General features: G+C 44.7%; 1 protein-coding gene across 1 annotated transcript in view; it reads left to right on the forward strand.

The window, feature by feature from the left end:
* Positions 1–1,567: 1,567 nt before the first annotated feature.
* Positions 1,568–16,386, forward strand: part of LOC110528494 (tensin-2) — a 31,562-nt gene continuing 16,743 nt past the window's right edge. Inside the window, exons 1-13 of the mRNA XM_036984077.1 lie at positions 1,568–1,585; positions 1,786–1,835; positions 3,469–3,646; positions 4,641–4,691; positions 11,842–11,964; positions 12,070–12,134; positions 12,224–12,307; positions 12,442–12,557; positions 12,951–13,011; positions 13,288–13,363; positions 14,095–14,224; positions 15,758–15,823; positions 15,947–16,063. Of these exons, the coding sequence (XP_036839972.1) occupies positions 3,485–3,646; positions 4,641–4,691; positions 11,842–11,964; positions 12,070–12,134; positions 12,224–12,307; positions 12,442–12,557; positions 12,951–13,011; positions 13,288–13,363; positions 14,095–14,224; positions 15,758–15,823; positions 15,947–16,063 (1,051 nt within the window). The 5' untranslated portion in view covers positions 1,568–1,585; positions 1,786–1,835; positions 3,469–3,484. The remainder of the gene's footprint in view (positions 1,586–1,785; positions 1,836–3,468; positions 3,647–4,640; positions 4,692–11,841; positions 11,965–12,069; positions 12,135–12,223; positions 12,308–12,441; positions 12,558–12,950; positions 13,012–13,287; positions 13,364–14,094; positions 14,225–15,757; positions 15,824–15,946; positions 16,064–16,386) is intronic.

A 16,386-nucleotide genomic window follows, 5' to 3' on the forward strand; every position in this document is an offset into this window, starting at 1 on the left:
CTTTACAATGACAATCTTCAAAGCTGCTTCTTGAGTTGATTCTGTCTGGTATTTCATACTTGTGTAACATGTTGACATTCACCTGTCAACAACTAGTAGACCTTAGCACAAGGGTCAAATGCCACTCATGTCCTGTCAGTGCAATGATGTAATGAGGTCAGAGGTAAAAATGGAATGACATTTAACTGTTGGGGCGGCGTTCTGCTCCCCTATCCTCCTCTTCAATGTCTGCAGTGTGCACTTGCTCGACTCCATATATTATATTGGTGTAAGGTAAGCTTAAGCTAGTCGGGGTTTATCCTATTTCTTACACCACATCATTTCAACAATGAGGGGAAGTGCAGACCAGGAAGAGGGGTAGAGAATAGGACCTCAGCTTATGGTTTTGGTAGGACTCGGGTTGTGTCCCAATATCTGAGATGGCATCTTTTCCTCATCTCCTTTCCATGACCAAAAAGATCAGACTTGATCAATATAAATTCATGGAACATTGAGGACAACATACATTCTGTATTATCACATTTTGTGAGGATCGCAATTATGAGAAGTATAGAAAACGACACATTTCTGTCTAGGAATACAGAGAACTTTACACAGATTCATCTCTGGGACATGATGCTACAGAGTGCAAACAGGTGTGTGTCTAGTCTGGCATCACGCCCCTCTAGTCTGTCAAATGGAAGGGGTACTCTGGAGTCACGCCTCTCTAGTCTGTCAAATGGAAGGGGTACTCTGGAGTCATGCCCCTCTAGTCTGTCAAATGGAAGGGGTACTCTGGAGTCACGCCCCGCTAGACTGTCATATGGAAGGGGTACTCTGGAGTCACGCCCCGCTAGACTGTCATATGGAAGGGGTACTCTGGAGTCACGCCCCGCTACTCTGTCATATGGAAGGGGTACTCTGGAGTCACGCCCCGCTACTCTGTCAAATGGAAGGGGTACTCTGGAGTCACGCCCCGCTAGACTGTCATATGGAAGGGGTACTCTGGAGTCACGCCCCGCTAGACTGTCATATGGAAGGGGTACTCTGGAGTCACGCCCCGCTACTCTGTCAAATGGAAGGGGTACTCTGGAGTCACGCCCCGCTAGACTGTCATATGGAAGGGGTACTCTGGAGTCACGCCTCTCTAGTCTGTCAAATGGAAGGGGTACTCTGGAGTCACGCCCCGCTACTCTGTCATATGGAAGGGGTAAATCTCTGAAGACAGCATGACAGCAGCAGTGTTTTCTCTCCAGCCTTTGAGAGAGAGAGAGAGATTCCCCTCCATTAGAACACTTCCCTCTCTCATCCCCCTATCCTGTTCATTCCTCCTAGACCGAGCCCAAGAACTATCTATCTGCTGAGCCACCTGACATGGCATAAAGTGTCTGTGTGGTCAGCATGTGTGTATGGAGGAGAATGTTTTTAGTTACCATCATTATGAAACAGGTATCTTCTGTATGACATATGTATGATATAACCCTATGTATTAATAAAGTACAGTACTCTATATTCAAAAAGTGTGTTTATATTGATGTGTAGATTTTGTACTTGCCTGTGTTCTGTCTTTCAGGTGACATCCACCTGCGTCCCAGCCCCAGACCTGGTGAGGATTCATTTAACTCTGTCCCCCTGCCTTCATGTCGTGACTCCAGAGTACCCCTGTCATTGTAATTTGGTTTGTTTGAACTTAGTTTGGCATTAGTAAGGTGTTCTCCACTCTGTCTTTACATTCTAATACTCACTGCAGTGCTGTACTACAAAAGCCCCAAACTAAAATAGTTGATCTCTTTCCCTCATTCTCAGCAGGGCTCCACAAGGTCTTCGTCCCAGAAGAAGAGGAACTCCCTTCCCAGGTACCAATCACATATTTACCAGTGAAGGACTTGTTATATTTCTACTTAGTAATGAAGGACGTGTTCTCTTTCAGTCAGTAGTGAAGGACTTGGGACAAGATTCAATCTGTTGCAGGTAGTGTATTATTTACTCAGGAGTGTGAGTGTGGAGTGATTAGATTTATTAGGATCCACATTAAGCAACGCCAATGTCACGTCCTGACCTTAGTTCCTTTTGTATGTCTCTGTTTTAGTTTGGTCAGGGTGTGAGATGGGGTGGGCATTCTATGTTTTGTGTTCTATGTTTTCTATTTCTATGTGTTTGGTCTGGTATGGTTCCCAATCGGAGGCAGCTGGCAATCGTTGTCTCTGATTGAGAACCATACTTAGGCTGCCTGTTTTCCCACTATGGATTGTGGGTAGTTATTTTCTGGTTAGTGTTTTTGTTGCACCTTGCAGAACTGTTAGTTTGTCGGTTTGTTGTTTTAGTTCAGTATTCATCTTTATTAAAAGTATTATGAATACATACCACACTGCTGGTCCTCTTCTGGTCCTCTTCTCCTTCCCCCGACGACAATCGTTACAGCCAATGGAGACAGCTAGTCTTAATGGGGTTCGACACATAATGAAAAATACATTACAGACAAAATACTTTACAATTTGCATGAATGTAAAAACATCAATGTGTGTGTGTGCACATTTATCAGTTACACATACAGTACCAGTCAAAAGTTTGGACACAACAACTCATTCAAGGGTTTTTCTTTATTTTTACTATTTTCTACATTGTAGAATAATAGTGAAGACATCAAAACTATTAAATAATTATGTTGGACCGCAGAGTGAAAGAAAAACAGCCAACAAGTGCTCAGGATATGTGGGAACTCCTTCAAGCTGTTGGACAAGCATTCATGAAGCTGATTGAGAGAATGCCAAGAGTGTGCAAAGCTGTCATCAAGACAAAAGGTGGCTACTTTGAAGAATCTCAAATATAAAATATATTATGGTTTGTTTAACACTTTTTTGGTTACTACATGATTCCATATGTGTTATTTAATAGTTTTGATGTCTTCACTATTATTCTACAATGTTTGCTAAGAGCTGACAGCAAACTGATAGGTCTGCTTTTAGAACCAGTAAAGGTTGCTTTACCTCTCTTGGGTAGCAGAATGACTTTGGCTTCCCACCAGGCCTGAGGACAAAGACTTTCCTCTAGGCTCTGATTAAATAAAGGAGTGGCTATAGAGTCAGTTACCATCCTCAGTAGCTTTTCATCTAAGTTGTCAATGCCAGGAGGTTTGTCGTTATTGATCAAAACTAATAATAATTGTTCTACTTCTCCAACACTAGCTTTACAAAATTCTAACTTACATGACTTTTCTTTAAATATTAGTTTTTTTTTATGCATGAGTATGATGGCTCACTTTTAGTTGTTGGCATATCCTGCGTAATTTTGCCCACTTCGCCAATGAAGTAATCAAGACCTGGCCAGATGAAAAACGCAAAGTGATTGTTTTTGTGGTTTCACAGCAAGAAATGTGAATCTTTGAGTGGGTGAAGGAGAAATGAAGAGATGCAGCGATGATGGAGAGATCGATGGAGTAATTGACCCTCTTTCTCCCTTTTCCTCCTTCCCCTCTCTCCTCTCCTCCAGGAGTGTGAATCATGTGATGGAGAGAGTGATGGCTAGGCACTATGACTTTGACCTCACCTACATCACTGAGCGGATCATTTCTGTCTTCTTTCTGCCTCACCTGGAAGAACAATGTTACCGTGGCAACCTACAGGAAGTGGCTGCTATGCTCAAGTCCAAACATCAAGATAAGTTCCTGGTGAGTTGGGGGGGACTACTGTATTTGGAAAAAAGCAATTCACACATCCAAAATGTGAACTGGGTTGGCAACTAAGCAGACTGAAACAGGGAGGGAGGAACTATGCTCGTTTAAATGTTCTTGCAAATAGTTTTCAAACTTTTGCGTGCGCTAATGAACATGACCCTGGTGCTGGGAACATCAGTCGATACATATGTATAAAAAGAAGCCCACATACCGTATTGCCACTCCACAGAGTTAATTTATTGTCTTATCACTCCGCCATGAGAGGACTGGCATGGGTGCAGGCTTTTGCTCCTGCCAAGCAGTAACACTCCTAATTCAATTTATCAACAAATCATTGTCCTGAATTAAGGCTTTGATTTTTGGAATGGGGCGTTATAATACTCGGGTGAAGCAAATACTTGCACCCACAACGGCCCTTACAAGGTAAGGTTTCCCACTTCTGTCCATATGGAGATAAAATGGACATTTAAATGGAATTGTAAGATCCATTTTATCAAACATTATACTCACAAATTGCAATGAAAAGGAGATCACATTTCATTTGAAACAAATGTTAATTTCTCCCTTACACTTTTATAATACCAAAAACAAAGGTGTGTTTGTTTGTTTGTTTACTTGTTCTGGCAGAAATGTAATGATCCGTGAACAACAGTGTTTTGTATCGTAACCTGCGAACCATTGAGCGCTAATACCATCTTCTTCCATTAGTCTTTTATGTAGCTAGTAAGAGACCATTAGTCATGCTTACATTCCGTTTCGGTATTAACTACGTTACTGTGTGGTGTTATGAAGAAGCAATGCAAACAGTATATTGTTCTTTGTAAACAAACGCTCATGGTTTTGTTTCCTGTAATCACATACGTGATGTGCATTTTTGCCACACAACTTGCAGTCAACGTTGAGACAAAGTTGTGTTGTGGTTGTGTGCTTGCTGGGTATGACATTGTTGATTTCCTCGTCTTTTTGTCTCAACATCTACCTCTCCCAGCTCTTAAACCTGTCTGAGAAGCGTCATGACATCACACGACTCAGCCCCAAGGTAGGTTGACTACATACACACTAGGGCTGACCCCATGTAGTCAACTGGTCGTTTGTTTGGTCCATAGGCTGTTGGTCGACCAACATTTTTTAAAGTTTTTAGTCAAACAGTCGCAAATATATAAATCAGACAGGTGTCACGATGTCTGATTCACGCCTGTGTGAGTGGACTAATCCATCCATTGTGGAGGTCAATTTATTAATTGTCTTTCATTTGTAGTGCTCCTGTCAGTGTTGAGTAAGGACGGGCACCTGATTATGCAGAGAAGTAGGCCTAGGCTACATGGCCTGCGCGCAAATATAGGCCTATAAAATGTGCCCATTTGGGGATCTGTTAGCATTTTTTAAATATATATATTTTATTTGAAAGGATTTTCTTTTGCAATTTTGTACAAACAAAAGCACACAAGAAAAAAAAAAGGCAAGAAAAACACAGCTGCCAGACATATGAAATGAAGTATTGCTTAGGCAAGACATGGGACAACAAGAGAAAAACAATGACAGTTACATCAGCAGTAAGTGTTCCTAGTTAGTGTTCACAGTCAGTCTCTGTCCAGACGGTCCAGAAACAGACCCCAAACCTTGAGAAAACTGCTGGAGGAGTTGGTCCTAAAAAAAACGAATATTTTCCAAGTTAATGGCGTTAATAATTTCTGCTAGCCATCTACTGAAGCAAGGGGGGTGGGTGACTTCCATTCTGTGAGGGTTTCTTCTTTGCAACCACCATTCCAAACATCAGAGCCTGTTGTTCCTCATATGACGATCTTAGAACAGACTTTGAGCAGGAAAAGAGAGCGAGATCTGCCTATGGGTCAATGGCCCTCTCAGTTGAAGTCGAAAGTTTACATTAGGTTGGAGTCATTAAAAATTGTTTTTCAACCGCTCCACAATTTTTTTGTTAACAAACTATAGTTTTGGCACGTCAGTTAGGACATCTACTTTGTGTATGACACAAGTAATTTTTCCAACACTTGTTTACAGACAGATTATTTCACTTATAATTCACTGTATCACAATTCCAGTGGGTCAGAAGTTTACATACACTAAGTTGACTGTGCCTTTAAACAGCTTGAAAAATTCCAGAAAATTATGTCATGGCTTTAGAATCTTCTGTTAGGTTAATTGACATAATTTGAGTCAATTGGAGGTATACCTGTGGATGTATTTCAAGGCCTACCTTCAAACTCAGTGCCTCTTTGCTTGATATCATGGGAAATCAAAAGAAATCAGCCAAGACCTCAGAAAAAAAATTGTAGACCTCCACAAGTCTGGTTCATCCTTGGGAGCAATTTCCAAATGCCTGAAAGAACCACGTTCATCGGTTCAAACAATAGTACGCAAGTATAAACACCATGGGACCATGCTGCCATCATACCGCTCACGGCAGAGACACGTTCTGTCTCCTAGAGATGAACGTACTTTGGTGCGAAAAGTGCAAATCAATCCCAGAACAGCAAAGGACCTTGTGAAGATGCTAGAAGAAACCGGTACGAAAGTATCTATATCCACAGTAAAACAAGTCCTAAATCGACATAACCTGAAAGACTTGTGTTCCATATTTAGCCTCTGCCCAGTTGCCAGTACGTTAATGCCCTGGCATTTGTAGCCTAGTAATAATTCTTGAAGATGGGTACGCAGGCCTAAGCCGCCACTTTCCTTGGGCTTTTGCAAGTGTGCTTTACGAATACGGTGGTTTTTGTAACCCCAGACAAATGACAAGATTGTAAAAAATGATTAGGTAATACAAATTGGGAGATTCTGGCAAAAATAAAGGTACCTGGGGAGAGAGAACATTTCTATGTTTCCTACTTTAAGACCTTGGATATTAGGATGAGCTCTTATTTGTGTCACCAGGGGTTCAAGGGTGACAGCGAAGAGCAAAGGACTGAGTGGGCAACCCTTTTGAACAGATCTTTGTAGTTCAAAGAGACTGGATGTGTCATTGTTGGTCAGAATAGAGGATGTTGGGCAGGCGTAGAGCATTTTGACCCAGGTGATAAATGAGTCGCCAAATCCAAATCTAGTGAGTGCTTCAAACATATATGACCATTCTATTTGGTAAAATGCTTTTTGAGCATCTAGCGATATAACAGCTGCCCTGGAGCCCCTCCCCTGATTTGCATAAAGAATGCTCAGCAGCCTGCGCACATTAGAAAAAGAGAACCTGCCGGGGATAAACCCTGTCTGATCCGGATGAATAATGGTTGTTGCATGTTTGTTCAACCTATCAGCAAGCACTTTGGTGATAATGTTTTTATCAAAATTAAGCAATGCTATTGGTCTATAATTTGCAGGATCTGTTGTCTCTCTGCCTCTTTTCAACATAACGCAAATAGTGGCTTCATACAATGATTTTGGCAAAATATTAATTTCTGTTGAATCAGTGAACATCCTGAGTAAGAGGGGAGCGAGAGCTTCACTGACGGTTTTATAAAATTCACAACCATCCGGGCCTGCAGCCTTTCCAGGTGGGAAAGCTTTTATTGCCTCCATTATTTCCTCTGTTATGAAATTTGAGTTCAATTATTTTTTTGCCGCTATCATCAAGTTTTGGCAGGCTGACCGAATCAAAGAAGGCTGATACATCAGTTCCAGAAGCATCGGATATGGAAGAATAGAACTCTGAGTAAAATTCTTTGAAGCAGTTGTTTATCTTTTTAGGGTCTGTCAGCAAAGTACCCGCCCTAGACCAGATTTCATGGATTGCTCTATTTGCCTGGGCGCCCTTTAGTTGTCTGTCCAGCAACCTTTCCGGTTTGTCCCCTAGTTCAAATTATTTTGTCTCAGTAGGAGGTTACTGACCTGTGAACCAAGAATAGAATTGTATTCATACTTTAATTTCAAAATATTGTTGAAGTTCTGTATGTCTCCTCTAACCGACTGCGTTTCTCTTTTTTTTATGGCAGACTGAAATAATATGACCTCTCATAACCACTTTAAATGTGTCCCATAGTGTAGAATCAGACACCACTCCTGTGTTATTAGTCTTGAGGAACTCTCTGAGCAAGGAGGGGTTAAAACGCCAACTGTAATTCTGTTTTGGTAAAGAAAGATTGAGGGACAACATAATTGGACTGTGGTCGCTTATTAATATGATATGGTGTTTAGAATTAAGCACATCAGTTTGGAATCTATTAGGAAGTAGTCGATTCTAGAATAAGACTTGTGAACATGACAGTAGAATGAGTAGTCTTTGTCTGTGTGATGTTGCAGTCTCCAGATGTCCACTAGATTCCTGGATTTGATTAGATTATTTAGAACCTGGTCAGAGGTGATATTTGAAGTAGTACATGTAGACAGTCAGTCAAGATACGGAGCAAGGTAACAAATAAAATCACCTCTAATTATTAGATTAGTGGTACTAAGATCTGGGAGCAAATCAAAAACATCACGAAAGAAATGTGTGTTGTCAATGTTAGGGCCATAGACGTTCAATAAGGTGACAGGAAAATAATGAATGTTCCCTGATACATGTGGGTCTGTAGACATGGAAGAGAGTTGAAAAGGGATGTTTTTATGAAAGAGAGTAGCGACACTTCTAGCTTTGGAGGAGAAGGGTAATTGATAACATTGAGAAATTCAGTTGGATCTCAGATGCCGCTGCACCGTGGCTAAAGTGCGTTTCTTGCAGGAAAATTGTCAGCACCAAGTGATTTCAAGTGCTTTAATACCATGCCCCTTTTGCGTGTGTAGCCGAGACCATTCACGTTCCTCGAGACTAATGTGACAGTATTAACATCTGACTGATTCCCAAGACGCCCCCCCCCCCCAGAGAAACCCGCTCTCCCCACTGCTTCCCCAGAGAAACCCGCTCTCCCCACTGCTTTCCCAGAGAAACCCGCTCTCCCCACTGCTTCCCCAGAGAAACCCGCTCTCCCCACTGCTTCCCCAGAGAAACCCGCTCTCCCCACTGCTTCCCCAGAGAAACCCGCTCTCCCCACTGCTTCCCCAGAGAAACCCTCCCTCCCCACTGCTTCCCCAGAGAAACCCTCCCTCCCCACTGCTTCCCCAGAGAAACCCTCCCTCCCCACTTCTTCCCCAGAGAAACCCGCTCTCCCCACAGCTTCCCCAGAGAAACCCGCTCTCCCCACTTCTTCCCCAGAGAAACCCGCTCTCCCCACAGCTTCCCCAGAGAAACCCGCTCTCCCCACTGCTTCTCCAGAGAAACCCGCTCTCCCCACTGCTTCCCCAGAGAAACCCGCCCTCCCCACTGCTTCCCCAAATGAGGCATTGTTCTCCCCATCTCACGTAAATGTGGACCGCCGGGCATGATGGCTAGAACAGACCCAGTACTATGCTACTAAGCTAACAACAGTCAGAATTAACGGCCATCTCCACGGTTGTTGGAAATCAAATTAATACGTTACTGCTTATGAATAAACATAGAATCCACTGTTTCCGCAGTCATTATCGCAGAAATTTGTGGGTTGTGATTTCACACTTTCAGTTTTGTTAATTAAGTGGGTGGCAGCCTCTTCGGCCTAGTGAAGACTTTTGTCATGCAGTTGTGATGAACATGCAGCTTTGCTGGAAACCGCAGGCTGTATTTCACCTCCACCTCTCCATTGGTCTGCAACACATCTCGGAATGTGTGCCGTTGCTCCATCACCTCCACCTCTCCATTGGTCTGCAACACATCTCGGAATGTGAGCCGTTGCTCCATTACCTCCACCTCTCCATTGGTCTGCAACACATCTCGGAATGTGTGCCGTTGCTCCATTACCTCCACCTCTCCATTGGTCTGCAACACATCTCGGAATGTGTGCCGTTGCTCCATTACCTCCACCTCTCCATTGGTCTGCAACACATCTCGGAATGTGTGCCGTTGCTCCATCACCTCCACCTCTCCATTGGTCTGCAACACATCTCGGAATGTGAGCCGTTGCTCCATCACCTCCGCCTCTCCATTGGTCTGCAACACATCTCGGAATGTGCGCTGTTGCTCCATCACCTCCACCTCTCCATTGGTCTGCAACACATCTCGGAATGTGCGCCGTTGCTCCATCACCTCCACCGCTCACATTGGTCTGCAACACATCTCGGAATGTGTGCTGTTGCTCCATCACCTCCACCTCTCCATTGGTCTGCAACACATCTCGGGATGTGAGCCGTTGCTCCATCACCTCCGCCTCTCCATTGGTCTGCAACACATCTCGGAATGTGCGCTGTTGCTCCATCACCTCCACCTCTCCATTGGTCTGCAACACATCTCGGAATGTGCGCCGTTGCTCCATCACCTCCACCTCTCACATTGGTCTGCAACACATCTCGGAATGTGTGCCGTTGCTCCATTACCTCCACCTCTCCATTGGTCTGCAACACATCTCGGAATGTGTGCCGTTTCTCCATCACCTCCGCCTCTCCATTGGTCTGCAACACATCTCGGAATGTGTGCCGTTGCTCCATCACCTCCACCTCTCCATTGGTCTGCAACACATCTCGGAATGTGTGCCGTTGCTCCATCACCTCCGCCTCTCACATTGGTCTGCAACACATCTCGGAATGTGTGCTGTTGCTCCATCACCTCCACCTCTCCATTGGTCTGCAACACATCTCGGAATGTGTGCTGTTGCTCCATCACCTCCGCCTCTCCATTGGTCTGCAACACATCTCGGAATGTGCGCCGTTGCTCCATCACCACCACCTCTCCATTGGTCTGCAACACATCTCGGAATGTGCGCCTTTGCGCCATCACCTCCACCTCTCCATTGGTCTGCAACACATCTCGGAATGTGTGCCGTTGCTCCATCACCTCCACCTCTCCATTGGTATGCAACACATCTCGGAATGTCCGCCGTTGCTCCATCAGTAGTAGTCGGGGAAGATTAAAATCTTTGTAGAATGAGCTCCTTTTCCTTAAAGTGATGTACCCTTGCAATTATGGTGTGCAGTCTCACCTGGTGAGGGCTTTATCTGTAGAGAGTGGTGTGCACGGTCAATGATGAGGAGCTTTGGGAAGTTGTCATCGCCCAGCAGCTTGCTAATGAGCTTGGACACAAACTATGTGGGTTTACCATGTTCTTCGTCCTCCAAAATCCCCACAAGTTTGATGTTCAGCCTGCGACTTCGGCCTTCTAAGTCAAGAACCTTGGCTTGGAGCGCCTTGTTCTTTTTAAAAAGTTGCGCGCAGGTCGTTTCCAGGCCTCCGATCCGGTTGTCATGGTCAGACAGGGCCTCATCAGCTGTGTCCATGCAGCTCTTCAGTTCGGCCTGTGCTATCTTTAGAGACTCAAAATTTGTTTCGAACCTGTCAAAGCGATTGTTGCTAGTTTTTATTACAGCCTCTTTCATTTGTTGACACATTGCCGTGGCATAATCTTGTTGCTGGGTGTCTGAAGAGTCATCTTCAGTACTCAATGGCGCTAGCTGCAGCTTGTTGGGCCTTTGTAGGTTTTGCATCAGCTGTTCTGTTGGTTGGTGCCTGGGTTATGTACTAAAAAATGTGTAGATATTTTTGGAACTAAAACGGTAACAATTAAAGATTTCAAAATAAGCAGAGAGGAGATCTGAAGGAACGCTTGTACTCCATATGCATGCACACTAGCGCCCCGATCTGATAGTATTTCTGATTGTCTTATTAACGCACCACCACTGTGGAGCATCTTAAATATGTTTTTCTTCACCTCAAATGCAAGTAAACAAAGTCTGTTTTTACATCCATTGAGAATGACAATAGTTCCTCAATGTAGCCTATTTGAGAAATCTTTCCAGCTCTCTTTCACTTGAATAAAAGGGGAAAAAAATGTTGTGCTCTGTCATAAAATAGCTTGAAGCATCAGACAAGCTCAGTAGCCTAGATATAGTTGGTTTTATTAAAACACATAGGGTTGTGTCTATATATAGGGAAAAATACACATTTAAACATTTAGACCAATCAATTTGTCGGAAGAACAGACCACTCCAGGTCGACCAAGATTTTTTTAGGGGGACAGACCTAATAAACACACACTTCAGAGTGCTACTAGTCCAGTATTCATGTGTGAATAAGTCGATAAATAATAGCCTGGTCCACATCTGTTTGTGTTGTCTTGCCAACTACTATGGTCATATTGTCATTCCAAACATGACAATATACTGGCAAGAAAGTACAAACAAGTCTGGGAGCAGGCTAACTAAATAGCCCTCAGAACCTAACATGTTCTCATCTTCAGGTTGAAGACTTTGGCTGGCCCGACCTGCACGCCCCTCCGCTGGACAAGATCTGTGCCATGTGTAAGGTCATGGAGACCTGGCTGACCTCTGACCCCAGCAACGTGATCGTCCTTCACTGCAAGGTCAGGGAGGGTTTAGTGATGTATTGTGTTGTGTTTTCTGTTCAAACATGTCCAGTTATCTTACATCTCTATTGTATTTATTTTCTCTCTCTCTCTCTCTTTCAGGGAAACACAGGGAAGATGGGGGTCATTGTGGGTGCCTACATGCACTACAGCAAGATCTCTGCAGGGTATGTGATGAGTGTGGGGGCGGGAGGGGGGGGGGTAGCCTGTTTATTGATAGACTGTTTATTGATAGACTGTTTGTGTGTGTGTGTAGAGCGGACCAGGCCCTAACCACTCTGGCCATGAGGAAGTTCTGTGAGGATAAAGTCTCCTCCTCGCTACAACCCTCCCAGAACAGGTAAGAACATCTCCCCTCTCCCTCTTTCTCTTATGCCATGCAACTTTCCTGCATATTCCTCCCATTTCTCCTCCTTGTGTGTTTTACTCCTAATTTTATACCCCCGTCTCTCTCTTGCGCTCTCTCCTCCCCAGGTATATGTACTACTTTGGGGGTCTGCTGTCGGGGGCGATCAAGATGAACAGCAGTCCTCTGTACCTTCACCATGTTCTGATCCCCAGCCTGCCCAACTTCCAGGCAGCAAGGGGAGGTCAGTGTCCTACTGTACAATGTGATGTAGTACACTTCAATGTCAAATCTGTGTTGTTTCAACTTGAAAATATGAATTACCATGGTGCCTAATGGTTATAATTTCAGTCAACTCAGAAGATCAAGTTTAGTTGAAAATGAAAGGTCAAATGTGTGTAGGAACTCTTCTTTTCAAGTTGAAACAACAGAAAATGTTGAGATGGAAATGAGTTGGAACTTATTAGTCTAGTACTGTTAGGAGTATCAACATTAGTATTTTTAGAATGAACTAGTATTTTTATTTAACTTCAAAACTTTGGGGGGATAGATTTCAACTCCTTTAATGACATCACATCAACACCCTCTTTCTCCCCCTGCTGTCTCCTTCTTTCTCACACTCCTCCTCTCTGCGCAGGTTACTATCCTTTCCTGAAGATCTACCAGTCTCTACAGCTGGTCTACACCTCGGGCATCTAGTGAGCTAATTCATGTGGTTAACGGTGATTGTGGTGAATAATAGCATATGATCTCTACTGTGTTTTTCACTGTGTTCCCTTTCCACCGTCACACACAGTTGGTACTTGTGTACCTTTGTTGGGACTTGTTTATACGTGCTACTGTCTGTGTTTACATGTGTGCTGGTTTGAGTTTACTCCAACTGAACATGGTTTACCTGTGTGTTACTATGTTGAGGTGTGTTTTACTATGTTAGCATGTGTTTTGACTATGTTTATGTCTGTCTGTATGCATAGCGACCCCCAGGGCTCCAGGGCGAGGAAGCTGTGTGTGACGCTCGAGCCAGCGCTACTGTTGAAGGGGGACATCATGGTGAGAGAGCACTGTTAGACACAAAATTGATGCCCAGTTGCGAGCTTTCACTCCTGTCAATCATACTCTACTATCTCCTATTGGATTATAGCTACAGAAGTAAACAAACTATCCTCCATATTGCATTTGAATAAGAATGCAATTGATTAGCTTTCGTTGCCAATGTGGCGCAAAAATAAGCATTTACACTCCAAATTGTATTCTCTCCCTCTATCCCAACCTTCTCGGCCTCCCCCTCTCTCTATCCCAACCTTCTCGGTCTCTCCCCCTCTCTCTATCCCAACCTTCTCGGTCTCTCCCCCTCTCTCTATCCCAACCTTCTCGGTCTCTCCCCCTCTCTCTATCCCAACCTTCTCGGTCTCTCCCCCTCTCTCTATCCCAACCTTCTCGGTCTCTCCCCCTCTCTCTATCCCAACCTTCTCGGTCTCTCCCCCTCTCTCTATCCCAACCTTCTCGGTCTCTCCCCCTCTCTCTATCCCAACCTTCTCGGTCTCTCCCCCTCTCTCTATCCCAACCTTCTCGGTCTCTTCCTCTCTCCCCCTCTCTCTATCCCAACCTTCTCGGTCTCTTCCTCTCTCCCCCTCTCTCTATCCCAACCTTCTCGGTCTCTCCCTATCTCTCTATCCCAACCTTCTCGGTCTCTCCCCCTCTCTCTATCCCAACCTTCTCGGTCTCTTCCTCTCTCCCCCTCTCTCTATCCCAACGTTCTCGGTCTCTCCCCCTCTATCCAGGTGAAGTGCTACCACCGGCGACCGCGTGGCTCAGAGAGGGAGGTGGTGTTCAGGCTGCAGTTCCACACCTGTACAGTCCACGGAGCTCAGCTGTGGTTCGGCAAGGGAGAGCTAGACCTGGCCTGTGCAGGTACCTTTATCAGGGGTGGGATAGAGGGGATGTCAGGGAGTTCAGGAAGGTGGGGGAGGGAGGGGAGCAGGGAATGGTTGTGTTTCAGGATGATATGCAGTTGCTTATTATTGGAGGCAGTCAGACACGCAAGCACGCAGTCTAACTCCTTTGCACACGCACACTTGCTTGCTCACCAACACACACACACATACAGAAATCTGACTTGTAGGCAAGACGCAACACAATCTGACAAGAAGCAACAATTTTTGATAAAACATTTTATTTTTTATTTTAAATAGAATATTGATATAGAAATAAACAATTTATTAGCAAACCTATACCTACCAATATCCTAACTGATAGCTCAGAGGCAGAGAGTAAGCACATCTCCACTGCCAACTCCAACATCCCCAGAATGGTCTCCAGGTTCTCCATCTCCTCTTCAGAAAAGAGCCACTGGGCCTTCCAAGTGTCGCAGCGGTCTAAGGCACTGCATCACAGTGCTTGAGGCGTGACTACAGACCCGGGTTCTATCCCAGGCGCACATTTGGCCCAGCGTCGTCCGGGTTAGGGGAGGGTTTGGCCCAGCGTCGTCCGGGTTAGGGGAGGGTTTGGCCCAGCGTCGTCCGGGTTAGGGGAGGGTTTGGCCCAGCGTCGTCCGGGTTAGGGGAGGGTTTGGTAGGCTGGGATTATCTTGTCCCATTGCGCTCTAGCAACTCCTTGTGGTGGGCCAGTACAACACTTGGAGACTGGGGATGGCCTCCTGCACATGTAGCGGAATAGAGCAAGGGAGAAGTAGATAGAGGGGTATTTACTGAGCTGGTGAATTCAGGCTGAGCTGGTGAAGTCACTTACTGAGCTGGTGAAGTCACTTAATGAGCTGGTGAAGTCTCAGGCTGAGGTAGTGAAGTCACTTACTGAGCTGGTGAAGTCAGCCTGAGGTAGTGAAGTCACTTACTGAGCTGGTGAAGTCTCAGGCTGGGGTAGTGAAGTCACTTATTGAGCTGGTGAAGTCTCTACAAGGCCCATTAAAAATCCTTCTTTGACCTGTCTCCTCCCCTTCATTTACACTGATTTGAAGTGGATTTAACAAGTGACATCAATAAGGGACCATAGCTTTCACCTGGTCAGTCATATCATGGATAGACCTGTTCATAATGTTTTGTCCTGTGTGTATCTTATACAGCATATGTTATATATATATATATGAGAGAGAGAGAGAGAGAGAGAGAGAGAGAGAGAGAGAGAGAGAGAGAGAGAGAGAGAGAGAGAGAGAGAGAGAGAGAGAGAGAGAGAGAGAGAGAGAGAGAGAGAGAGAGAGAGAGAGAGAGAGAGAGAGAGAGAGAGAGAGAGAGAGAGAGAGAGAGAGAGAGAGAGAGAGAGAGAGAGAGAGAGAGAGAGAGAGAGAGAGAGAGAGAGAGAGAGAGAGAGAGAGAGGATTTTGCAGGTTTTCCTACTTACAAAAGGGAGAATTTGGTGGCTGACTAAATACTTTTTTGCCCCACTGTATATGTTTGGGTTGTTTAGTCTGGGCTGTTTGTCTCTCCGTAGATGACCGCTTCCCTCCAGATGCTATGGTGGAGTTTATCTTCTCCTACGGCCCAGAGAAAATGAAAGGTACTGAGAGAGAGAGAGCGTGTGTGTACAAAGCTGTGTGTGCACATCCTTGTTAGTGTATTGTGTGTGTGTCTGAATTCCAGGTGTGTGTGTGATATCTAGTATCAATCTCTTTCTTCACAGGGCGAGAGTACTGTAAGAATGACCCATCTGTTACAGTGGACTGCAACACCTCAGACCCAGTGATGCGCTGGGACTCCTATGAGAACTTCAATCTGCACCACCAGGATAGCACTGAGGGTAAGGGTGAAACACACACTCATACACATAGGAAGAGTGGGGTAAGTTGAGCCATACACAGTTGAGTCACCCTTGTTTCTAGGAAACCATACTCAAAATGAATCACGGCGTCTGTGAAGGAAGAAACCACATGGGAAAAGTGGTAAGCAAGTTATGTCCAAAAAACAGATTTTCAAATGTATTTATTGCGTTAAAGGTTTTATGATGCTTGTATCTAAACCTAAGTAGATCATTTTAAGATTGTTCTATACATAAGTTGGGGTCTCTATAAGCTTCAATATAAGGCCATAAACCTAGTATGAAAGTGCATCCTTGTAACTGTG

Source organism: Oncorhynchus mykiss, chromosome 7 (assembly GCF_013265735.2).
Source record: "Oncorhynchus mykiss isolate Arlee chromosome 7, USDA_OmykA_1.1, whole genome shotgun sequence".
Classification (NCBI taxonomy): Eukaryota; Metazoa; Chordata; class Actinopteri; order Salmoniformes; family Salmonidae; genus Oncorhynchus; species Oncorhynchus mykiss.